Genomic DNA, 27011 nt, shown 5'->3' with positions numbered 1-27011 from the left:
ACTTGGAAAATATGGGCATGACTGAACTGTAATCTAGACACAATACAATACACAATGAACACGATACTTATTCCCCATTCATACCACGACATTAAAATACATGAAAAACATTTAAAATAATCAGTTCGAACAGAATACTACCTGGAATACTGAGAACAGAAACACATAAATTTTCTCGAGAACAGAAACTGACTAGAACAGAAACTAGATGCACTGCTGAAACAGTACGAAACTTACCGGTCCCATAAAGGGACGCATCAAGACCCGTATCCACCTAGGTGAACACTTCGTTTGTGAGTCTGTGTACCACCAACCCACGGACCAGAGTCAATTTAGATTGACCCTGTCTAGATACTACCCCAGTAATGGTACTCACCGGGCAGCAAGAACGGAAACCTCGGACTGGACTGTACTGCTACGACGACGGACGACGAACTTCAGACTTCGGACTTCAGTTACGGGTGGACCTCCGGATACCTCGGACCTTGGACTCTTGGCTTGGGCTCTGGTCGGGACTCGCCGCGTTCCTCCACCGTCTCGTCTGGATGCTGGACCGCCTCCTCCGTCTCCTCCGTGGGCCTGAGGGATACTTGAGCAGAAATATCTGCCACTGCGCAGAAGAGTTCCGTCACGACTGCAGAGGGTCAGGGGGTCGGCGTGGCTTCACCGACGCGTGGGGAAAGGGCAAGTCCCTGTTCGGGCACCATTATGTGGTAAATAAATAAATAATACCCTATTTTTGACTAGACATATATCATAACAGATAGCTCAATAAATAAGAGTCAAGATTCGAGGTAGTAGGAGTTTTGCAGGTTTAATACAGCATAAGGACAGGAACAGGACAACCTGCATAGGAATAGGATGGCAGGGCCCAGCAGCTGCTGGGGCTGGATCTGGGATGAGCGCGCTGGCTTTTAATAACAATACATGAGCATATATACATAACGCAAACACATAGCATTACATTGCAGTAGGCGTAGCAGTGGGTGGAGCAATAGGTGTGACGCGTAGCAGTCGCGAAAGATAAAGGCAAAAGTAGGTGTAACTGGGCGTATACATAGACATGTGGTGCAGACGTAACAGGATATGTCATGAATGGGGCGGAAACCATGGAGGGGGCTACCTGAGGAGCCGGGACCTCTAACCTGATGGTGCGCGCAAACTAGCAATGACGTATCACTAGGAGAAGCTGGGGGCTATGAACTCTGTGCTAGGAGCAGAGACTGAAGTCTGGAGGGTCGGAGCGACATGTACCTAAACCCTATCTAGTATCTGATGTTTAGGGAACATGTTGATATGAACTAGAAGTTAGGAGGGGAAAGGCTAACTTGATTCTAAGACTGGACCATGCATTATTCTACATGTAGTGCGTGATGAAGAATATGAAGAATATAAAATGACCATTAAATGCAGTATTTCTCTAACGTGGAGACGTGAAGGCTAGACAATGACGGAAACTATTGATGCAGTTCAGTAGCTTAGGAATGCAGAGAAGGAGGACTGAACTGATAACTGGAATCATAACATATTCTTGGCAGACTCAGAGACTGAGCCAGGCTGGGCCGGGCACTGCGAGGCAGGAAGTAAGTGAAGGGTCGAGGATACAGGTGGGGGCTGTATCCCTCCTCAGCGAGGCTTCAGGAGACAGGAGCTGAATCTGGTGTCCGGGCCCTTTTGAGGCCTAGAAACGGGGACTTTATAATGGAATAACGTGCACACTGAGAAACGTGGCAACGTAGCTTTACATAGGCCTGATATTCGTATTATTCACGAGGACTGGAAACTGGCATACTAGAGGGGGACACAACTGTAATTGCGTCATTAATCAGACATGGGGAATGCATATGCATATTTAATCATGCACACATAACATATGATGGATGACACGTAGGGACACAGAACATGACAAAATTTACTTTTCCACAATATGACTTCTGTTTTTAATAAAGTTGTTCAATTGGACAAAATCTCGTCTTAATTATAGACAAGGTAACAAAAATGCTTATAACACTTTTTTTGTTATGGCTTTGCAACTTGCTGCACACAAGCTACAACATAGCTTAAACACATTAGCAAAACCAATTGTCCTGGCTAAACACGTATAAGGTCCCAAAGGTGAGACCTATTGGCTTTGCCAATGCTTGCATTTTCATGCTCTCAAGTAAATCAAATGCCACCTGTGTTGCTCCTTTCTTTGGCAAGGACCCTTTATTTTGGGGGAACAAAAGGTTCAGTATGCTTAATCTTTTGTTTAGCATGTATCCTTTATTAGAACATAACTTTTTAATTTCTCATTCGACCAGTTTGGGGTTTTACATCAGCAATGTAAAGTGTTTGGTGGATGGGGTCCCCTCCAATAGATATTTCAATAATGGACCTTTGATTGCCTCAGGGTCAGAACTACTTTCAAGCTAGTTTTTCCATGGCCATAGTGTTCCAGAGATAAGAGTGCCAATGTGAAAGGTTGAGGGAGATCTGGTTTCTTCCTTTGTGACTCTGCAGTCATTTTCACTACCCCCAAACAATTCCATAGTAGTAGTCAATCTGCTTTAAACTGATGCTGCAGATCATATACTGTAGCCCTCAGGAGCACACTTGTAAGTTCCTCAAGAATGGGGTAGACCAGTATGGACTTGAGCGGAGCTAAGACTACCCCAACCCCCCACTGCACCCCTCCCATAAAGTTTGATTATTGGGCATTCCTACCAGATTTGAATTATATATCCTATCCTTTCTGCAATTTCTGCAGCACAGTGGGCTAATCAGATTAACACATTTACGTAACTTAAAAGGATATCAATTCCAAATTAAAAATAGCTTGTAATGTGTTTCCCTGCCCAGTATGATATAGATGGTACTAGTTAGAACTTTACAAATATGTGTTCATTACCCTGCCACTGACTCACTGCTTTATAACGTTTCCCCACTTGTTGTTATGTTGGTTATGTATGCCTGTTGATGACTTGAGGAAATGCTTATATGATGTTAAAACAACCCCCTTTGTTCTGGTGAAATGTCATACTGATTTCTCAGTTGGGGTAAGTCTCTCAGAGCTGCTTCTTTGAAAGAGGAGTGCACAATGAATGTTTTATTTGTGGGCAGTGAAGCCTCTGTTTTAACCTCTATTTAACATACTTGTTTAAATGTTGAAATTAATGGCTGTAAGTGCTGAAACCTATTCAGTGTATCCCATACTTTCAATGCGGTGCCAACAGGAGTGCTGAGATACACAATTGCAGGTCTATCTTGTTTAGATTTCCATATTTGGTCTCATATTGTAGATCCCGCTGGGGCTTCTATTTATGTGCACCACATTATGTCTGAAACACAAAGACCCTTAAGTGTGCACCTCTATAATATATGTGCATGTCTGGCAGGGCTAAACATCCTTTTTCTTGGGCCGTTATAATACTCTATATGAGGCTCCCAGTCTCCCTTCCCCAGATATATTTCACAGCCATGCTCTTTAACTTGGAAAAAAGCTTTCTGGTGCTTCAATAGGTAGGGCCTGGAATATGTACAGTATTCTTTGGACTACATTCCATTTACTGACATTGATCCTGCCTAGCCACAATACAAGTTGAACTGCCCATTCCTCTTGCATTACCAACTAAAAGGGGATCATATTAACCTTAAACAAATCTCCCACTTAGAGTGTATTTGTGCCCTCGAGTGAGCGATATTCCTTGAGGACCACCTTAAGCATGTGTGGCCCATAATTATATCTACTTCTGCCTGTGATTGCATCAAATTAAAAATCTCAGTTTTAGATGCCATTATTATTAAGCCTGGGACCCTCTTGAAGTCCTCCTATTGGGTCTATAACTTAATGGAGAACCTAGCCGGGTCTGTTAGAGTCAAAAGCATAGCACAGGAAATATAGCATTATCTTATAGGTATGCAGGCCAAACTAGATTCCCATTATCCCTCCATTTTCCTTATTGCTTATGGCAAACAATTGTAGGGAGGGGGAGTCTTAGAATGTACCCATCTCCAAGCCAAATGGTTGGGAGATTCCCCCATTAAGAGTTATCTATTATGTAGGTACCTGATATCCTGCCAGGGCCATTGTCATTACATTTGGATTGAACCTGCCACCCCTGCTTTTTAAAAACCTTTCCTAGAAAGTGCAAGTCCACACAGTTGAAAGTTTCTTCTGTGTCTAAAGTGACCAAGACCTCTGGTATTGTTGTCTTTTCTGCTTTGTTTACCAGGCGAAATAACCTTCTGATGTGTGGTTTTAATTATGCTTTTAAACCCCGATTGATCCGGGTGTATGATTGATGGGTGAAGAATCCGCCTTCGTCCCCCCTTCGGCCTGCTCCAATTTATATCTATATATACCAGAGCATGGTTGGGTATTGATATTGTCCCTATCTCAGACTGGAAAACTAAGGGCACTAGGGCATTGTTGGGATGTAGTCAATTCTCAAATACGCTGTATGGATGTGTGTGAAGGATATATAGTCCAGTTTTGTTCGAGAATGCCCCAGTGTGTGAGGTCTTTGTAACACGTGCTATCATTTTCAGCAGCCCCATACTGCATAGAAGTCTCCCATGAGCATAATGCCCCCCTCTCCATACACAGCTAGTACATCAACTGCATTCCACAGAAATGCATCTGGGGCTGAACTGGGGCCATAGATCACAGCAATTCTCAATTTGTTTCCATCTAATGTTCCCTTAAGCATAACATATCTGTCATCTGTATTTTTTTTAATGTCTATTTTATTATGTCTAGAGTGGCTTGAGGAGTAATATACTTGTGGGTATTTTAAGTGTACTCCTTGAATGGATGCTACATCAACTTCCTTTCCCCACTGTATCACCACACTTTGGTTTATTGCTTGAGAAATTCACTGCATTCACATTCAATAATACTATCTTCGCCATCCTAAGATCTTTGTACGGTAATAGCTAATTCCTACCTCTCCTTGGCCCAGGTCATTCCTGATTACTAAAGTCAGCAATTTTCCCTTTGTGGTTACAACTCCAGAATCATTATCACTTTGTAAACCTCAATACAACATGATAAGAGTGGATAGGAAGGGGAAAAGAGGTGGAGGATTGCTCATAGCTACCATTGATGGTGTGGTAATCACCCTATTCGAATCTATAAGTGTAGATCTACTAGAATTATGTATTTTTAGAATAGACGGCATACTTCAAAGCACCTTGAGAGGAGCCTTAGTTTACAGACCCCTTGGCGCGAAAAACGACTTTGTACATAAGCTGCTTCAGGCCATTGCCCCTCACGTGCTGGCCGCAGAAAGATTTCTCCTAATAGGAGATTTCAATTATTACGGAGAGATACACACTGACCAAGACAGAAATCAGTTGATCTCCAATATGGCTACTTTGGAGTTAATCCAAATGGTGACAGGTCCCACCCATGCTGCGGGACACACGCTTGATCTACTATTCACTAATGCCTTAGGTATTATAGTCGAACCTTCTTCTCTGCTACTATGGTCAGACCATGATCTACTGAAATTCACAATCCCAGTCCATATTATTATAAACAAGACCAAGAGCGAATTTATAAGAAGAAGGTCATGGCGGAAAGTTACCCCCACTTCTTTCGCAGCTCACTTTACTCTCCCTCCACAGTGGCAAGAGGATAACATCGATCAGGCAGCCACTTCTCTTGAGAGAGCAATAACAACTTTGTTAAACGAGGTTGCTCCTTTTACCAGGATTAAAATTAAACCAAGAACCGCTCCCTGGTTTATGGAGCAATTAAAAGTAACAAATCTTTCCTGTCGGACTGCAGAGCGTTAATGGAGGAAAAGTAAAAACCCAATGGACCATAAAAAATACAAAAGTATTCATCGAAGCTATTTGGAGAATATTAGAAAAACAAAAAACTGTTCCTCTTAAACCAGATTGAAAAGGTGGCAAACTCAAACAAAGAGCTCCATAAAATCCTAAAAGAAATTACGACACCTCCCGCTCAGATAGGCGTTTCTGTTACACAGGACTGGACAGACTCCCTTTCCACATTTTTCGAAGATAAAATTGCCCCAAATCATGTCTCCTTTCTACTGTGTGAAAACATAAGCACTTTGGAAATATTTCCCATTGTTGCACCCCCCCTGCTACAGGAATTCTCTTAGTGCTATCCTGATGACGTGGCTAGAGCCATGCTAAAAATTAAATTGGGCTCACCTGTGGATCCAGTGCCACCACGTTTCCTCCCTACCATTGTTCCAGTGTTTCTTGACAGTCTCACCAATTTATTTAATAGGTCACTGTCACTGTCAATGGTTCCAAAGATATGGAAGGCTGCTAGAGTTAGGCAAATTCTAAAAAAATCCACTACGGACCCCAAACTTCCAACCAACTATCATCCAATCTCGCTGCTCCCCTACTTCAGGAAGGTACTTGAGTCACTGGTGAACCAACAGCTCACATTTCATCTCGAGATCCACAGTTTATTGGATCCTTCACAGTCAGGCTTCAGGGCCGCCCAGACCACCGAAACAGCGCTGGTAGAAGTTACGGATAAAATAAAATTAGCATTAGATAGAGGACAGTCATCTATTCTCGTCCTGCTAGACTTATCAGGTGCTCTTGACACCATCTCCCGCAGCATTCTAGAACAGTGGCTCTGGGAGATGGGTGTGAGGGGGAAGGCCCTGAGGTGGCTTAAGAGTTATCTAATAGGCCGAGTTACTGCAGTACAGATTGGCAACCTGATTTCATGCAGCAGGCCAGTCAAGATGGAAGTACCGTAGGACTCCATCTTGCGCCCTACGTTGTTTAATCTTTATATGTCCCCTGTAGCCAGGGTAATCAGATCCTAAGGCTTAGATGTAGTGTCATATGCCGACGACACTCAGATTCTGATCACCCTTGGCCACGACCCCATGGACACAAAATCTCGTTTTAAGAATTGCATGGCCAAAGTCGATAGGTGGATGAGCAGCAACCACCTACAATTAAATGGAAGTAAGACCGAGATAGTACTCTTTGGTAAGGCTCATGAGCACTGGTCCGATGACTGGTGGCCCCAAAACCTCGGTCCATGCCCTGCTACAAGTCAGTTGGTGAGGAACTTAGGAATCCAAATTGATAATCAATTATCAATGAAAAATCAGGTTAACCATATAATTGCCACCTGTTTTGACATCATGCGCAATTTGCGCAAAGTGTTTAAATGGATTCCGTTAGAAGCCAGGAAACCATTAGTACAGGGACTGATGATCAGCTGTATGGATTACAGAAATGCCCTGTTGACACAAATAAATGAAGATCTTTTTTCAGGCTTCTGATCCTGCAAAATACAGCAGCCAGACTGGTGCTACATCTCCCATCTGGATTTCCCTGGGCACCTAGCCTAAGACATCTTCATTGGCTACCAGTGAGGAAGCAAACCCGTTTTAAGACCCTATGCCTAATGCATAAGAACATGTATGGTAGAGGTCCAAGCTATTGCAGCTGGTATCTTCCTTGCAGGACCTTAAGATCTAGTAATAGTTCTCTCCTCACTCCTCTCAGAATGCGCACAGCTAAAAACGGGGGAAGATCTTTTTTTTTCTCGGTCCCTCCCTCTGGAATAAACTGCCTTTATACTTACGCATCATCTCTGATCACAGCTGCTTTCGAAGGGAGTAAAAAACATGGATGTTCAATCATTAGTTTGGCTACTTCTCTTTTTCTAGCCGATAATCCTAAATTGTCTGCAAGTGCCATGAGACTTTCGGGTGATTTGTGCTCTAAACAAATGCTACTGATGTATTAAACATACATCAAAGGTCAAGGTCCACGCCAAACAAAAAATGGTCCATCATTTGAAATTTTGAAGTGAATCAAAGATTCAAAAGACCATAGGTATCTTACAGTGCTGTTAGGCTTCCCTCATGTATGAAGTCATCTTTCACCGGTAAAGTGTACACTCTTGCCAGTTTAAAGATGAAGCAACCTATGGTGCTCCCTTGGTCTGAAAGATTGCACATTGGATGATCATCTTTAAGCAATGAGAAAATCAATTCTTTGACGCACCCACAAGACAACTGGTGGTCCAAGCATCAGTGCTGTCCAGGTTGGACTATGCCAGCTCATTACCGGCGGGAGTTAATCAGTTAGAACTCTCCCGATTGCAGCGGGTTCAAAACGCCGCGGCCCGACTGGTGACAGGTTTGCCTAGGCGGTGCCCGGTGTCTAACACCCTGTGCTCTCTCCACTGGCTCCCTGTGCAGCAGAGGATCAGATTCAAGGTTCTTTGCCTGGCATTTAAGATCCTCAAGGGCATATCCCCACACATTTTGGAAAATCTGTTGATCCCTTACGTCCCCTCCCGTACTCTTAGATCACTCGGCCAGAACTTAGCTGTGGTCCCGCGTTTTAAGCTCAGCAGAGTGCGTGGACGCTCCTTCCGAGTTCTGGCGGCGAGCTGGTGGAATTCGCTGCCTCCGCAATTTCGGGCCATTGATGAGCTCCTTCAGTTCAGACGGGCCATTAAGACCTTTCTATTTATTTAGTCCCTTGTGGTGCCTTTTTTTTCCTTTTATTTGCTCTTAATGTTGTGTTATGTCTACCTTTGCAAAGCGCCAGGACGCCCCTTTGCTGGGGCAGCTGTGCGCGGTACAAATAAAAATAACATAACATAACAATTCTGAGGGTATTCCTATGTATCCGTGACTAGCAGATTTTTGTACATGCTGTCAGTTGATGTGGAATGATCAAAGTCATCTTTTCTACACTGGAGTTGCTGCCTCTGCCACCTTTTTTGACTCAGTTTTCTCTGGCCTGTAGACTTTATTTTTTAATTTTTTTTTATTTAGAGATAGTTCATAAATCCATAGTACATAAATATTGAAAGGAAGAAATACATTAGTAGCACAAACGACATACACACATGATTGCAGCCAATGTTTATAGCCATACACAGTAAAAAAAAAAAAAGATTTTTAAAGTGCAATAATTCACATCAATGATTGTAAAATCTAATTTGACAATATTATAAAAGTATATCCATTCCATAAACAAAGTGACCCTTAAGTTACGTTGTAAACCGAATTCCCCCTTAAGGCCTTTAACATCCTATAGGAGCCTGCTCTTAAAGCGTACTTTCTTTCATGTTCCTTAATCCTCCTTAGTTTACTAAATAGCTGTGTAGTAGTTGGTATGTCATTCGATCTCCACCTTTGTAGGATCAGCAACCGAGCCGCCAGGACCAAAATAAATATATGTTTTTTCGTAGGGTGGTTGCTGTTAAGGCTGTAGAATATCCTAAAACCATTGTCTGGATATCCAGTTGCTGAAGGACTTTCAGTATGTCATGACAGTATCTGTTAATACTCTCCCAGAATCCATCTAGTTTCGGACACCAACAGATGGTATGGGTCCCTTCTCCCTCCCTCTAGATTGCAGTGGAAGCAGTTTGATGAGATCCGGGGATTAATTTTATGCAAAAAGTCCGGAGTGTGGTACAGCAGTCACTTAGAATAAAATTGCATCCGCTTTAAGTTAGCCGTTTTCAGCAAGGAGCTATTAAACTTATTGATCTGATTCCAATCTATACTAGAGATATGCAGCCCTTCTTGATTTGCCCCACAGGTCTGAAACAGGGAGACCCAACCACTTATTGAAATGCAATGTGTATGATTTACTAGGTGCCCTACAAGATCACTGGCATCGCTAATATATGTGGGGTTAAGTTCCGACAGAAAGCCTTTAATCCTAACAAATGACTATTGCATAATCATTTTACTATGTTTAAGCAATGGGCCTACTTCAGACCGGTTTTTCCAATCTCCCAACAAAAAATCTCCTATTTTACTGAAGCTCTGACTTTTCCAGTTAGCCTGAATTGCTGGTTCTAATAATAAATCTTGACCTACGTGGATGTCAGAGAGGAAAGTTTGGATTAATAGTGCCTATACAGCTGTTAACACTCCATTGAAGGGTTTTATATCTTACTTTTTAGGGAGTATATCCTGGTAAAAGGAGCAACCTCGTTTAATATAAATTAGTATAATAGTACTTTTTCAAATCGGGGAGAGCTAGTCCCCCTTCTGGAACTGGTCTGAAAAGCATATCCATTGAAAGTGTGGGCACCTTATTTGCCCATATGAATGTAGAAAAAAGACCTTGGACTTCCTTAAAAAAGTTCATTTTGACCGCATTAGGGAGGGCTAAAATAAGGAAGTTACATAATTGTAGAATCATTATACAAATGATGGCTTCTCGGCCTATTATTGATACTGGAAGTACTTTCCATTTTAACAGTTTTGTCTTTATTTTATTGATAAGGGGGATATAATTTAAGGCGTAAAGATTGTTAATATTTTCTTATACATTCACCCCTAAAAAACTCTTGGGCTGTGTATTAACCAGTGGAACTAAATCTGTCAATAATGATTCAGATATGCAATTGCAAAGCAGAATCTCCGTCCTAGATGTATTCATTTTATAATCTCCAATGGATTGGAATTCCTTAAACAGATTAAAAATTTGCATTTGCACTTCCCTTTCAGGTTTTAAAAAAGGACTATATCATCGGCATATAATTTAATGTTAGTCATTCCAGGCATTCGGAATGTTTTGCTACATATAGAGCGAATGGCTATGGCAAGAGGCTCTATGAAACAAACAATGAGCAGAGCAGAAAGGGGGCAGCCTTGTCTTGTGCCCCTAATTACTCTGCAAGCGGCCACCCGCTTGGCTTGACCCATGGGCGAATAGCAAGATGGGTGTTTCTGCAGCGTCACGGAGAACATGGCGGCCGCAGGCTAGTGCGGCGCGCGCGTTAGACGCCGGATCTCCGAGCATCGTGGAGTGCAGCCGCTGCCTTCTGAGGAACTATGCCGTGGAGAGTGGGGCTTTTCTTTTGAAGTTCCTTTAGCCTGTTTCTGCACCCTGGGAGTTGCGTGAAGCAGAGTCAGCTTCGCATTCTTTTGGCAGAATTGGGCGGAGCTGGTGCTGATGCCGGTGCCGGTCGATGTGTCGTGATGGGGAGGAAGCCCTTCGGTCCTTCCCCGGCAGCCCCCCACCTCCTCGGAGCCTGTGGCAGAGAGCAGCCGGGGACAGCTGAGAGGTAGGCTGGGCTTTGCTGGGGAAGAGGGACAACGATTGCAGCGGCTACGGGCTCCCTCGGAGGGGGGTCAGGACTGTGGTGTAGCAGCTGGAGCCGGTGAAGGGGAGCAAAGTGAAAGTAAACGGGAGTGTGGGGCTAGTGGGGTTGGCGGTGCCTCTGTTGAGACCTGGGACTAAATAGAAGAAGTAGTGGAAGGCATTGACAACAAGGTGATCTCTATGATAATCGGATCTAAAGATAAAAGTGCCACTCTCAGGATTAGGAGTACAAAGAGCGCTAAGAGCGTGAATGAGAAGTTAGGAAAGAAACAGAGGGTAGTTAAAAAAAACTACAACTCCCAGAGTCCTCTTCTTCAGATGAAGGGGCGACAATAGAGCCTTCCACATCTGTCACCTCGGACTCAGCAAAAGCTAGGTTAAATCAGAAATCTATAACTAAGGGGAAAAAAAGCAGTAAAAAAAATAGCAAAAGTAGCAAAGGCGGTCCTCAAGTGGATGCTAAAACTCTAAATTCAACTAATAGCACTGGGAAGATTACCCCCTCTCTGCGTTCATATTTCAAGGCTTTGCCTCAAGTTTTGGATTTGATACCGGCCCACAATCCAGTTAAGGGTCATAACATACCTATACCTTCTCTCTGCTTGTCCGCAACCACAAATTCTGATCATCACTTCATTAATTGTGAGCTTAAGCCTCCTATCCTAGTCTCGGATATGGCTGAGTTTCCATCTCTTCCACCACCGAGTGAAGTGGAAAATATTCTAGAAAACGAAGGAAGTGCGCAAGCCGCAATATCCCAAGAAAGCCCACATAATTTAGATGTGGGGGAGGAGGAACAAAGAGACAAAAGTAAGAGGCCCGCCCACACAGAGAGTGCTTTGGAAGCTCTGGCTGCTTCAATAGCCTCAATGAGAGAAGAGATTCGAAATTATTTTCTGATTTCTAAGGCAAACCAGAATGATATCCGGACGTCTTGTGAGGCATTGGAGAGGAAGGTGGATGGGCTGGTTGAAAGAACAGAGACACTGGAGGGCTCTGTTGGGGCGATGAAGGCAAATCTGGAAGCAGCCGAGTCCAAAATCCATAACCTACGGAGGGAAGGAGATGCTTTGAAAGATAGGGTGGAATCGCTAGAGAATTATTTGCGACGAAACAACTAGCGCCTCCTTAAGATACCGGAGGGAAAGGAAGGAGGAGACCTAAAGTCCTACATTATCAGACTATTGAAGGATTCCCTAAATATCGAGGAGTCAATAGAGGAGCTCGATAAAGATATACAAAGAATCCATCGGGATCCCTTCCGGCTGAATCCCGGTAGATCTAAACCTAGGAAAGTCTTGATCAATTTCTTGACGTATTCCTTGAAAGAAAAAATTCTTAATCTTGCACTTAAACTAAAATCTATTAAAGGTCCTGATTTTCCCTTTGAAATACGCTCTGATCTCTCTAAACCCACGCTGGATAGGCAATGGGAATTGGGTCAGAGGATGGAGAATTTTAGAGCAGCCGGCGCAACTGTCCAGATGAGGTTCCCCGCATTTTTGCGGATTATGTATAATAATAAAATGCATAACGTAAGATCACCTTTTGAGGCCGATGAATTATTGGAGTCCATCAGCAATCACTCCCAGGGTAAAGTTTAACTTTAAAAATGTGATTCATTGAGCTCCTGTTTTTATACCATACTGTACACCTATATCTTAGACCAACATTAGGGATAGAGGTTACGTTCATCAAACCCCTCTCAACACTGTACCTATCAGGTATTGGTAGTAGGAATTTAGCATGTTAGGTCAGTGATAGATACTAGTGAGGTTATTGACAAGAAGGGAATAATAAAAAAAAATGTTTATGAATAAAGACACAAGGGTCCAAAGGATCTATAGGATAAAAGGGTCTATAGGTTAAAGAGGTGAAAAAAAAAATTCTAAACTCAGATAAAATAATACGGTCCCTAAAATGGGGGAAAAAGAAAATTGTAAAATCCTCACGTGTTTTTGTTTCTCGGGGGAGGTAGGGGGGGCACTTTGCGGTGTTGGAGGAGAAGGCGTCGCAAGACGCGAATCCGGCCTTACATCAGGTCGGAGTAAGTATGGGAGGGTTCTCCAAGGGTGGGGTGAAGGGGGCGGGGGGTGGGGGGGGAAAGCATAAAAAGTAAAAAAAATCCTTCCAAGACAAGATATTATAACAATCACTAGTTGCAGGGGAGACCATACGGAGTTGGATGTTGGAGGATGACCTCTGTTCAGCTTTTATCTTGGAATGTCAATGGTCTGCGCGTGCGTGGTAGAAGAGAACGTATTTTGCAATATTTACGAGACTCCCCAGCGCAGATCATAGGCATGCAAGAATCACATCTCTTAAAAAGTGAGGCCAACATAATATTAAAAAAGCAGAGATGGATACACAAATTTATCAGTACTGATCATAATGCCAACATAAGAGGAATTCTCATATTATGTAAAAAATCTGCGAAAGTTCAGATTCTTTATTACAAAGAAGATCAAAGTGGCAGATGGCTCCTAGTGAATATATCCATTAATGGTTGGGTGTGTAATCTAGTTGGGTATTATGGGCCTAACACTGACGACTCTTCCTATTTAGAAATAATAAGGAACCATCTGACGACCTCTTTGGATCCAACAATATGGACAGGGGACTTTAATGTTGTATTAAACCCAAAACTGGACAAATCAACCCACCATAGAGGTCATTTCCCTTCTAAATCTAGACAGTCCCTTAAGGGTATAATGGAACAATTAGGCCTGGCAGATCTATGGAGAGAAAAAGTGGGTAATAAACAAGGGATATCCTACAGAAATGTAAAATATAAACACATGTCAAGAATTGATTTCGCGTTATTTAGTTATTGCCTCCAAAATTCCCTAACTAGTATTAACTATATCCCTTCCCATTTATCGGACCATTCAGCTCTCTTCTTTTCTTTAAAACTCTTAGCTTAATCCAAAGCTCCTTCTTGGTCATTTGATCGCACTATCCTGTTAGACCAAGAGGAAGTGACATATTTGACTAAGGAAACAAGTACGTTCTTGGACATAAACTTGACCTCAGCCTCTCTTGACATGGTATGGGAGACCCTAAAGGCATTTTTGAGAGGTTGTATAACAAACAGATCCTCCCACCGGCATAAAATATACCGATCGAAGATCCAAAATATTGAACAAAAATTAGTAATGATTGAGCAGAGGATTGGAGACTCAATCGGTTCACTTCAAGATCAAAAAAATATGCGTGACCTGAAAAACCAACTAAAAATCATATTAGAAGAGAGAGTGACGAAGAGATGGGAGGCGAGTAAAATCTCGCATTTTGAATTTGGAGAAGCAGCGGGCAAGATATCGGCTTGGAAGATCAAAGCCGATCCAGCCAAAAATTATATTAGAGAAATCAATGTTGAGGGTGAGTCCGCCGCTAGGACCTCTAACCAAGAGATAAGCACTGCCTTTAGGGAGTTCTTCGTGGAAATATACAGGGAAGATACCCTAGACGATCAGCAGACTAGGGATTCATGGCTAAATCAGATTTCTCTACCGTCCCTTTCGTCTATACAGAGCGAAGGGATCGAGATGGAAATCTCTGAGACGGAAGTGAGATATGTCATTAGGTCTCTAAAGCATGGTAAGGCCGCAGGTCCTGATGGGCTTCCGGGTGAACTATATCGTGCTCTGGTAGATGTTATTGCCCCTATTCTAACGGCCCTCTTTAATCGAATCTTAGGGGAGGGACAAGCCCCCCCAAGATCTTGGGGTGAGGCTACTATAGTATTGATCCCTAAGCCAGGTAAAGACCCAACTTTATGCGGGTCTTACCGTCCTATATCATTACTGAACAGCGACTATAAGATCTTTGCTTCCATCATGTCATCTAGATTGGGTTCAGTAGTGGTGGAAATAATACATCGGGACCGGAGGGGATTTATTAAAGGTCGCCAGCTATCATACCTGACGTACGATCTGGTGGGGGCAATTGATATCGCCTCATCTTTTTCCCTCCCGCTGGCAACACTTACTTTACATGCCACTAAAGCATTTGATAGGGTCAATTGGCCCTATCTAGGGGCTGTCTTGAAGAAGTTTAACTTTGGCGATAAGTTCTGTCGTGCTGTATCACTTATGTACAATGCGCCATCTGCACAGTTATTAATCAATGGCACATTGTCCGACTCATTTAAAATCTTGAGAGGGACAAGACAGGGCTGCCCGCTCTCCCCTCTCCTCTTCAATCTATACATTGAACCATTTGCAGAGGTTTCTGAGGGGAGATGTAAATATTCCATCCTTTGGATTTGGGGAGTGGGAAAGACGGGTAGCTCTTTATGCAGACGACATTTTAATTTTAACCTCCGATCCGGAGACCTCTTTTCCAGAGGTTATAAAGAGAGCCGAAGAATTTGGCCGCATCTCGGGGTCTGAGATAAATCCAAGGAAAACCGACATCATGGCATGGAATATCCCCAACTTACAGCTAGATGTGACCAACTCAATGAGATATCTGGGTATCCGAGTGATACAAGATGTCTGTAATATTGCTCAAATTAATCTGGAGAGAGTGTTTAACGAATGTAGCAAACTGTTAAAATCTTGGTCTAATCTCCCATTGACCATCCTAGGCAGAATTAGTCTGATAAAGATGTCTATCCTCCCTAAATTTACTTTTATATTAAATACCATCCCCCTGGCATTCGATAATAAATTATTGGAGAAGTGTCAGAGAGAGTTGAATTATTTTGTTTGGAACTATAAATCGGCAAGAGTGGCATGTAAAAAACTGAGGAGGAGGAGGGAAAAGGGGGGACTGTCCTTGCCTGACTTACAGTATTATGCATGGGCCTTTCAACTGTCCCATTCCAGAATGTTGTTAAAAACACCATCTAACACATCTACCGGCGTAATGTTTAAAGCCATGTTGGAGGGGGCTGTAGTATCAACCAATGGTTTTATGTTTAAATTCGGGGACCAAAAATACTTCAAAAAAGTAAAGTTAAAAACTCTTATGTCCCAGGCGAAGATCTGGTCACAAATAAGAAAAAAACTAGGTTTGCCGTATTTTTCAAATTTTGCACCCATTTGGGACTCTCCCGGGTTACCGTTGTGTCTTAAAGATAGGCTGGCAATATCGGTGAGAGATGGAGGAATTACAACATGGGGAGATCTGCTTGTTGGAGAGTCACTGAGGTCCTGGGAGGAGTTACGGGAACAACTGGGCCCAGAATTCTCGAGATTTAAGTTTATACAATTAGATAGTTGGGCGAAAGCTCTGGTTAGGTCAGGGATTTCACTTGGGAAGAACAGCATCATAGAACAAAAGCTGGTAGAACGACAGGGGGGGTAAAGAAGTTTCGCAGTGGTATTGGGATCTGCTGGAGGAGATAGATGGTGAATTCACCCTTCCGGAGGAACTATGGGGATTAGAGCTTGGGGCCCAAAGTATAGACATCTGGCAGAAATCTTGTACCTTGCTATATAAAAGTGTTAAACCAGCATGGCTGAGGCGTAACCACTTTTTCACTATACATCAAGCCTATTTCTCCCCCCCTGAAACTGTCTAAATTCATTCCAGGAAAGAAATGCAATAAGTGTAATTATATCGTGGCCTCGGACACCCATATGTTCAAGGACTGTCCTGGTATAGCTCAGTTCTGGATTGAAGTGAAAGCGACCCTGGACTCTATTCTTAATATCTCGGTGCCCATCACATTATCACTTATAATATTTGGATGGGACAATAGTATAAAGGGTCATGCAAGGACATTTTTGATTTATGCAGTATTGCTTGCTAGAAGACAGATATGCAAAGTTTGGATCGAAAATACGGCACCAACACACGCAAATTGGCTGTCATCCCTGTATGAAACATCTAAGACAGACTTGTTGAGATCTTGCAGCCCACGTAATGTGGCTTTTTGGGACTATTTGGTTCAATGGAAACAGTAGCCGGGGTGTTTTTTTTTTTTTTTTCCCGGTCCAATGATTATGCCATAATACTCCAAGAACTAGGGGCCCGATGTAGGTAATTAGTATTTACCAATTCGTAAATACCGAATTTTACCGATTCGGTATTTACAAATCGGTAAATGCTATGTAGGTATTTTTTTAGATTTATTTACCGAATCTGTGTGACTCGGTAATTACCGAATGGGTATTTACCGATTCGGTAATTGCCATTGAAGGCCCATAGGAATCAATGTCAATTATTAAAATTACCGATTTTGCAAGGGGGACAGGGTGTCACTTTGACACCCTGTTGCACCCCTGATTCTGGCTTGTGTGCCATGTGACACACATACATGCCCCTTAGGGCATGTATGTGTGCCACATGGCACAGGTGTACATGCACAGATGTGCATGTACACAGGAATTCGTTATTTACCATGACATAGTATGTCATGGTAAATAACGAATTCTTAGGGGCCTGTGGCACTGTTTCCAGTGCCACCTACATATAGATTTCCCGATTCGGTAAATTTACAGATTCGGTATTTTACAGAATCGGTAAATTTACAGAATCGGTAAATTTACCGATTCTGTAAAATGTAGGCTCCCTACATCTCAATCACCAAATACCGGTCGGTAACGGCCAAAATCGTCCGTTACCGACCGGTATTTGGTGACCTACATCTGGCCCTAGACCCCCTCCTCGATTTCATGGTTGGTTCTACAGGTGGTAACACCAAGTCTGGAGTCACCCCTGTACCTCTTCGGGTCATCTCCTGCCGATTCTCAGAAATCGCTCTTTTAAGTGCAGTAAATCTTTGCACCTAGATTTAAGACGCGCATGGCAGTTGGAGGCTAATCAAGAGGAGGGCAAGGCAAATGAGGATTAAAAAAAAAAAAAAAAAAAGAGCAGAGGAGAAAGGGGGCAGCCTTGTCTTGTCCCCCTAATTACTCTGCAAGCGGCCACCCGCTTGGCATTTACTATTATTTGAGCTGTGGCCCCCTCATAAAGTTTTGAAATAACTGTAATCAACTCGGGGGATGGGGAAACCGAATTTTGCAAGTGAGTAGCAAAGGCTTTCCCAACACACAAGGCAAAAAGCCTTTTCTGCGTCTAAAAGCATGATCCGAGATGGAGTTTTATTTTGTGTAAAATAATCCAGTGCTTCAATATGATGTTAAAAGATAACTGTCGCCCTGTGACAAAGGTACATTGATCTTTATGGATTATTGACCCTGTGCAGTTGCTAATTCTGTTGACCATTAATTTGGCTATAATCTTGTAATCGTAATTCAGCAAACTGATGGGTCTATATGAGTTTATATCCTCTTTATCTTTATCCTTTCATTAAAAAAACTGACAACGACGGCTGTTCAGAAAGAGGATGGTATTTCCCCACCGTATAAAATATAATTGGCCAGTATCACAAGTTCGTTGTTCAGACTTGTGCTACATTTTTTTTTAACTCGATTGGGATACCATCTTCCCCACAGGCTATGCCATTAGCCATTGATTGGACCATTCCTTCCATTTCTTGCATTGAAACCTCAGCCATTAATGTTGTGCATTGGTCTGAGGTTAATTCTGGGATTTATAATCCATTTAAAAATGAACCTAATTTCCTCCTATCGTCTAACTGAGTAAACAGATTCGTAATGCCTGACAAACTCACTTTGTATTGTCTACGGTGCGGCTCTTAGTGACCTTATTGGGCAATGCATGCACCCTATTCTGAGCTTGTTTGTCTTTTATTTGCCAGGCTAAAAATCTGCCTGTAAACTCACTCTCTTAATACACTTTTCTGATGATAAGCAGAATTAGCAGTGTAAACTTTGCTGTAATAATAGTCTTGCATCTCCCGACAAGCTTGCTCTAGTGCAAGTTTATTCCTGATGTTTGTATCCTTTAGGTATTGCTCATGTGTGTGCTTAACTTTAGCTTCAAGGTGGTTTCTTTCTATAATTTGCGCCCGCCTGGTATCAATCTGATTAGATGATATAACACCGCAGATTGTGGCATCAATTGCCTCCCAAACATTCTCCAGCGAGGCAGTGCCCTTGTTAATTGTTAATCTGGAATAAACCCTCTATCTCCTCTTGGATCTCCTTACACCAGTCTTTATCTTCCATTAGAATTCTACTAAATGTCCATTTTGAGGTATTTTTATCCCTACCGATTCCAGATAGTTCCAGTTTTAATAATGCGTGGTCCGAAAAACTATTTTGTGTATAAGTACAGTTATTCTGTGATAGTTACCTAGAGATAAAAAAATAGTCAAGCCTGGCGGCCGAGTTATATTTTGCAGAATAGCATGAGTACTCTTTTTACTCTGGGTTTCTTGACCACCAGCAGTCCACTAAGTTTAAGTTTGTCACGCATTCCTTTAATGCCGCTCCAACCCCTGTTTTATTTGTTTCCGCAGCCCAGAAAATGAATCTAGACCTGGATTCTGTAAATAATTAGAATCCCCACCTAAGTTAATGAGTCCGTGAATGTATAGTAATGCATGATACAGATCCCAACGGGGGGGGGATATCCTCTATTGGGCTGTAAATCGTAGCTATAGTCAATTAAGTGTTATTGATTATACCATTGACAAATCCCCATCTGCCCTCTTTGTCTATCTGAGAGTATGTAATCTGAAAGGGGAAGAATTTGCTAAAAAACATTGCTACCCCTCTTTGAGCTATGGCTATCGATACTGCCAGCCCACTTCTGGAACATGTTAAATGGAAGTTTCCTAATAGCATCATAGTGTGTTTCCTGCAGCAGAACAATATCTGGGGAGTTACCCATTAGCCATTCTGCCACAGCTCTCGCTTTAATTTTATTATTCAGGACGTTGGCGTTGAAAGACAGAGTTTGAACACAATCTCTAATTGCCTGTTGAGTAAGCGTCATTACTGATGATGATAAGTATTCAGCCTTGTATGTGTCTGCTTATTCCTAGGTCCTTTCAACAAATTATGCACGGTAATATAAGTTAAATCGTTTAAATATAAAGTGACAATGCAAATAAAGTGCTTAACAGTTGTGAACAATAATATAATTTTCCTAAACAAATTTTCGCAGGGCTGAGGTAAAAGCATGATCTATAAACAATTGACAAATAAAGTGACAATGCGAATAATGAGCCTTTGTCTGGTGCCTTAATACGATGAGACTAAGAAAAAAAAATGTAATCTATAACTCATATAGACATAAAGTGACACTGCTAATAAAGTGCTTACAAAAATGAACAGTAGTATATTACGTACAGTAGAGCTAAAGACTTTATTTATAAAACCTTTAACAATTAAAGTGACAGGTCAGTTTAAGTGCTTGGTTGAAATAAGCAAACGTATGGTTTCCTGAAGTCGTACTTCCTTCCCCTTGATCCTCAAGAAACTCTATCAAGTATCTTAGGGCCTTCCAGTCCATGTCTTTGCATTGGCAATCGCCTGCAAGATGACTGATATACATTACAGTACTAAAAAGATTTAGCCAGAATAAAGTGTCCATCCATCAGAAGTCCAAATAAATTGGCCATAAAGGAAAAAAATAGTGCCTAAAGTGCATAGAAAAGTTACAGTACTACCTAAAGCTCTTGATTGTTATAGACATTTTATATATTTCTTTCCCTTACATCTTGTAAATACCCCTAGGTTTAAAATAACGATCTCCTTTTCCCCCCTATGCTTCACCTTCACACCCTGTGCGCTCCCCCACCCTTCATGTGTTCTCCTCCCTGCGCATATGGAAGAATACCCCACTTCTCCTCCCGCCCCCCCTAATGATTGCTGGGTGCCATGTGGCTGCACCCCTCTCCTTGTGCGTTTCCACTGGCCAAGGATATATTACCTCCGGATCCCTGTCGGCCCCGCCCTACTTATTCGGGTGCGATTGAAACATCATTATCATAGCCTTGCAATTCCTTATACCTCAATACTATAATTCACTGATTATAACTCATTCCTTTTTAGCAGCTCTAGCCTAGACTTGAGATCTGCATTAGTAGTTCTTGTGCTGTGACAACATTGCCCAATACGTAGAATTTTCCCTTTGCCAGAACCTTCAGTTTTGACAGTTGGACAATAGATTCCTGCGCACTTTTTGATTTAAATGAATCAATCATCCTTACAAATTCCCGACGCCTCTTTGTCTCCACAGCTGTCATATCAGAGAATATTCTAAAATGTGGAACTTCTTGTGTAGACAATGTTCTTTTCTCAATGGTTTTGGAGAGGATCTTCTCCTTTATTCGAAAATCGACAATGTTTAATCGATCGGTGCAGGGACATTTTTTATTTGGAGAGCGCTGGTAAGGGACTCTGGGGCATATTACCAACCAATAGAGATAATTTTTGTCTCTAACTTGTTTAGAGACAAAAATTATCGCCGCACATCGGCGATTTTTATCGCAGATAAACCTTGCTATTAGCAAGGTTTATCGCAAATGCGATAAAAAACGGCCGCAATGCATGAATATCGCTGAAAAGTCAGCGATATTCATGCATTATCGAGCAAATGCTCTTAGCCATGTTATCCACCTCCCATTGGATAACATGGCTAAGAACTGCTCCTGGGCAAGTGTTAGCTTTTGGAGATATTCGCGCTTAGCGCGAATATCTCCAAAAGTTGGTAATAAGAGATAGCGATGTTAGCGACTGTTTTCAGTCGCTAACATCTTGGCACGCCCACTTTGCATGTCATTAGTGATAAATATCACTGACATCCAAAGCGGGGCCCAAGATGGTCACTATCTCCTATTAGCTGTCGCTAACTGGTGTTAGCGACAGCTAGGTAATAGGGAGATAATTTTATCTCCGCTTTCTTGGCTTTTAAAGCCAAAAAAAGCGGAGATAAAGCCCCTTGATAATATACCCCTCTGTGGGCTCTAGTAATGGTTAGGCCCACTCAAGTTCAGGAATTGCTTTCTTCAGTAGGGTACACTCTTGCACCCAAAGCCCTTCCACAGCCTCAGGCACACATACCAGTCGTCAATTGGATCATCTGTTAAAATTTTCCATGTCCTGCAGTTTGGATTTAAGAGCCTCTGTGTTGTGTTTGAGTTGGGAAAATTCCTGATCAAAATTTATTACTCTATCTTCAAGGTTAGATATACGCTCTTCAGTCTCATTCAGCCGTACTGGGATGTTCCCCAAATAGTCTTCTATTTGGGAAAGCCTAGCGTGCAATGAGGCAATCTCCACCACCTATGAAGCCCGAAGTTCTTTGATCTCTGAGAGGATCACTTCAAACATTTTTTGAATTGTGAGATCCGGTTCTTTTTCAGCCTCCAGACTCTGGAGAGCCACGCCATTGCTTATTGAAATCACCTTTGCTGATAAGAGGTGAGCTGTTGGTCCTTCTGTATCATTCAATTGTAGCGTCCAGGGGAGCAAAGATGCAGAAGCCTGTGATGGAATATCTTGCATTAGCGGTGAGGCCGACGGCTGACTGGAGAAAATTGAGGCAGTTGTTGCAAAGTGAGACTTTGAAAAGAATGGGAACTGCGTGCAGCAGGCGGGGTGGAAAAGGATTCCTCCATAGGCGTTTTCTGAGGGGGGCTACCCTTTCCATACTGACAATCCCTTCTTCTGGTCTTGATTCGGAGGAGCCCTCCCCTTGTGCTTGAGTGGATTCTGGCATTATCTGATGCAGGCCACTAGGCCTAGTCTCGGATATGGCGCCCTGCGCCCTGAATACTGTGCTCTTCCCTGGGCAATCAGATGCTGCACTTTCAACCCCATTCTTTATTGTGCGTTCCGCAGCATACAAGGGCTGCCTGCTGTCTTCTCTGTACCTGGTTTACCGCCTGCCTTTCTCTGTATTGCAATTGGGTGGTTGCTGGTTTGGGTGCCTGGTAAAGGGCTTGTGATTGGGTCCTTCTGTTTAATCGTGTGCATGCTTCTGAGCCCCCCTTGCTGCTACACTTTGTCATAGGGTGACCAGAATTTTAAAGCCAAAAACCGGAACATTTCACAAAAATAGAAGGACTACAATTTTACTTCAAGCGATGAGAGCGCTCCTCAGCAGAGAATTACAGAACAGGAAGTAAGAACATACATAAAATGCCATTTTAAGCCCAGTAGCTTGCCTGTTAATTAAATGTCTTTCTTGAAACAACTGCTAACTATCCCTGCTTTGTAAAACATTACCTTTTGTTGCATGGTATAGGTATCCCGCTCTACTTGTCCCCTACATACTCTGTCTTTTATAGGCTGAATTTGCTGGCATCTTGCTAGTGTAGCTGAAGCAACATCTTGAAAGATCACAATATTGGTTGTCTGAGCCTTTCCCATTGCTACTTTATATAGTCTCTTAAATTTCACAGCTATGGAACTTTGCTACGACATTATGAAAAAATGAATAAATAGACCTCAATGAGGATTTTGGCCCTTAGAAATATGTTTAGCCAACCTCTCTAAATACACTCTGAGTTTCTAAAATTGAGGCAGCATAGGTCATTTTATGTGTGTATGGTATTTTATTTTCAGCAATAACTTTTTTTTTAGGTCCTTTGCGTTAATGATTCGATAAAAAATGGATGTGTCCGTAATATGTATTATTTTGTAAATATGTAGAACATGTTGTTGAGGTGTATTTTTTTATTTATTTTTGTTTCCCTTGTTCTCAATACCAAAAAAAAACAAATGATTGTGCTTTGAATTAATGAAAAATTGAATAATTAAATACTCCAGACCAAAGGAATTGGTTTATGGTATGTCGTTTGAACTAATGTTATTGATAAATGTGATGACTAGATAATTTGTTGTTTTATATATATCAGGCCCTTTTTAGTTGTCTTAACAGGGCTAACCCCTCTAGGTACAGCATATCATGATGTAACCGTTGGTTTGGCCTTTTTATGAAAAGGGATTTGTTTTTGTGGTTCTCATTTCAGGTTGATGATTTTTATATAATAAGCCTGTAGAAATGTCCCCTTTTCTAAGATGGTGCACACCTCTAAGGTTTGTTTTGCATTACCTCTAAATTTATTGAAGGGGCCATTACATTGTATATATCCTATCTTACCACCTCTGCAAGCAGACAAACAAAACATTGTTAGGTATAATGACGAGGGTAGTATTGGTTGTCTATGTATGGGGAGGTGCCCCTTAATTGCGGCTAATTCCATTCAAGCTCACCAGTCCAAGGTGGCGGGTGTTTTGATACACGATTTTGTGACCACACTGCCTTTATTAAAGTAGGAAGGTTATCGCACTAGAGTTTTGTTTATGGAGTACAGCTGGAGGGCGAAACTTCTGAGGTGCATTCTGTTTTCCACAAAGCGTTTAGAGTTTAAATGGCCTTTACCAAAATGAGGGAGGCTTTTTCTGTAGCTCACGCTTTGTGAAAGAACTGCCTTTTGGGGAATGTGACTTTGAAGTAAATGTACAGTATGGAATGGTTTTCTCCCTCTCCAATGGCCTGTCGTTATAAGCTATTAACACAATTATTACCCATCCTGTTCCTATTCCTCAAACACAACTAGAAGTGTAGATATATACAACAGGCATTGGCAAAGCCTATTGGTCTTGCTTTTGGGACCTATTGCTTTTGCTAAGGAAGGAGGGAACCTAATATTTTGAAGATTACCCTTCCCTAGGTTAGCTTAGTTGTTCTTAATTTTTTTTAATGTATTTTAGAAGGCAGAAAGGTGCATGTCTCGTGTTGTTTGTGTCCCTTCACGATGCACAGGAAGGCAACGAGGAACAGTGGGGCTGAGTATGATCAAGATTACTGGTAAATAACCCAGATATTATGCACTATGGCTAGATACAACCCCAAATGTTTCAAGTGGTCTAAAAGTAAGACCTGGAGAGTGGGTAGGGCTGTTTTGGTATTGTCCAAGAGTGAGAAGAATCGATAGCTCATTAAGCATTGTGCTTTCCCTTTTTCTGCTGTTAAGATGCTCATTCTAAGAAGAAACAGTGGTTGGTAGAAGAAATCATGCAACTGAAGAGGAAGAAGGAACTTTCAGACACACAGATCTCTCAAAAGGACATGGAGATACTGCATGCAAAGCAAGAGCTAGAGCGTGAGCTAACACGTCTAAACAGCAGTGATCAGAAAAACTTTACTCTGCAGTCAAAGGTAAGGTGTTTATCATGCTTTCTCTTCAATGAATATTTTAGTTGGAAATATTTGACTTTTTAATTCCATTAAGCCTTTTACTGAGAAAAGTTATACTTTCATTGTAAACATTTAAAGTGGATTTATGGATCTTTAAACATCTCCACTTGATTGCGCCTAGAGGTTTTGATATCATTTTGATACCTTAGATGTGTGAGCATTCCCCTAGTGTCTTTTGACTTATGTACTGTTATTAGCACACTGAATATGTTAGTCCAAAAGTTATTGAAGTGATCCTCACCCTACATAAGCCACAAGGCTAATTTATGCTTAACATGAGCTCCACCAATATTCTTTCCAAGCCTCCAAAATGTAAGTACCTTTTGAAACAGCGTTGTGTAGTTTTTGTGGGCTCTTTGGTGAGGTAAGACCTGAAAAAAGTAATTGTTTTGTGTAGGACCTGGCCTTTTTGGTTAAAGTTCCCTAAACTATTTGCTTTCCCCAGACCGTTTTCCTGACCTAGAGATGCCAATTTAGATGCTTTGGGTACTTTGCCACTGCTGATCAGTGTCAAAGTACAGGAGTTCCCTATGTAAAATGTAATGGTGATTGTATGGCCATGATTGGTATGTTTGCCTTACTAGTAAAAGTCTCTATTGACGTGCACTGTATGGGCTATTAATGCAAGGGCATGCAGAGAAGGGAACTCAGGCCTTCAGTGTAGGGCCTTCGCACAGCATGAGCTATTAATGCAAGGGCACGTAGAGAAGGGAACTCAGGCCTTCAGTGTAGGGCCTTCACACAGAATGCTAAGTTAGCATGTAGTCCTGACAAGTGGAACCACTTGTCAGGCCTGGCTTACCATTTTACATACACATGCGGCATCTCTGTGGTATGTACCAGGTAACCCCTGGGCAGGGTGCAGTGTAGGGAAAAGGCATAACATAAACTGAGGTGTGTGTTATGTTCTGACAGTGAACAACTCTCCATTTTGTTTTTCCCTGCTGAATGGCCATTCTGCCCATAGGACAGAATGGGGGAGGCTGGGTGTTGTGTTTGTTAGCCTAGTTTCCTGTCCGTTTATAATGGAGAGGTGAAGTTTGGTATGTATGGACTCACGGTGTCATAATGCATCTTTCTGTGAAGGTGATTTTGTCACTGTGTGTTTATAAACCACTCTTTAAGAAAGTGGCTGAGTCTGTGCTCTGAGCATTTCTGTGTGTCTCTGAAATGTGGATTGTCTGTCTGGAACTGAAAGGTGAGAGGAGCTGAGAGAGGTCTTGACCCCGGGAGGGGTTGAGATGGCACCAGGCTGCCCTGCATCTGGAGAGTCTGGGGAGGAGAAGCCCGGGAGTTGAAAAGGCCTGGGCTGATGCTATAAACCAATTGACCCATCTCCTGCTGAGTGATTAAGTATCCAGATGCCCAGTATCTAAGGGAGAGAGGTGACACTGGGAGGGAGACACCCAGAACTGATTTAGGGAGAGGTCAGGGACACCTGAGCACATACAAACTTCGAAGACATTAAGGGGTAAAACTATGAGAGCTGAAGCCCCTGAACGTTGGAATGCAACAGATATGTATTGAGACTGAAAAGGATTGGACCCATTCTGTGGTCAAGAGGAACCTCTGCTAAATAAGGAACAACTGAAGAGACTGCTGTGGATAGACCAACCCTTGCTTAGTGATCTGGGGCTGGTCTGCAGTTTGCTGTTCTAACTAAGGAAGAGGCTGTTGGGACTGTGCTTGGAGGCGCTGGGTCCCTCTGCTTTTAGAAGATTGTGCTTTGTGCTGTGTCTTGTAACCCCAAGGGCTTGAGCTGGCTCCCTGTTTGGAAATACAGGATCATAAAAGTTTCCGGAGAAGTTCCAAGCAATGCAGTGTGCACATGCTTTATACCGCTTGAGACCCTCAGAAGTAGTGCCTTGTGATTAGTGGCCACGCAGGAGTAACCTAAG

The 27011-nt window shown here is 42.3% G+C and overlaps 1 protein-coding gene across 1 annotated transcript in view; it reads left to right on the top strand.

Annotated features, from left to right (window-relative positions):
- Nucleotides 1–27011, top strand: part of LOC144763373 (uncharacterized) — an 851355-nt gene that overhangs the window by 160593 nt on the left and 663751 nt on the right. Inside the window, exon 4 of the mRNA XM_078648937.1 lies at nt 24890–25074. Coding sequence (XP_078505063.1) covers nt 24890–25074 — 185 coding nt within the window. The remainder of the gene's footprint in view (nt 1–24889; nt 25075–27011) is intronic.

Source organism: Lissotriton helveticus, chromosome 6 (genome assembly GCF_964261635.1).
Source record: "Lissotriton helveticus chromosome 6, aLisHel1.1, whole genome shotgun sequence".
Classification (NCBI taxonomy): domain Eukaryota; kingdom Metazoa; phylum Chordata; class Amphibia; order Caudata; family Salamandridae; genus Lissotriton; species Lissotriton helveticus.
This window is presented reverse-complemented; position numbering and strand designations above follow the sequence as displayed.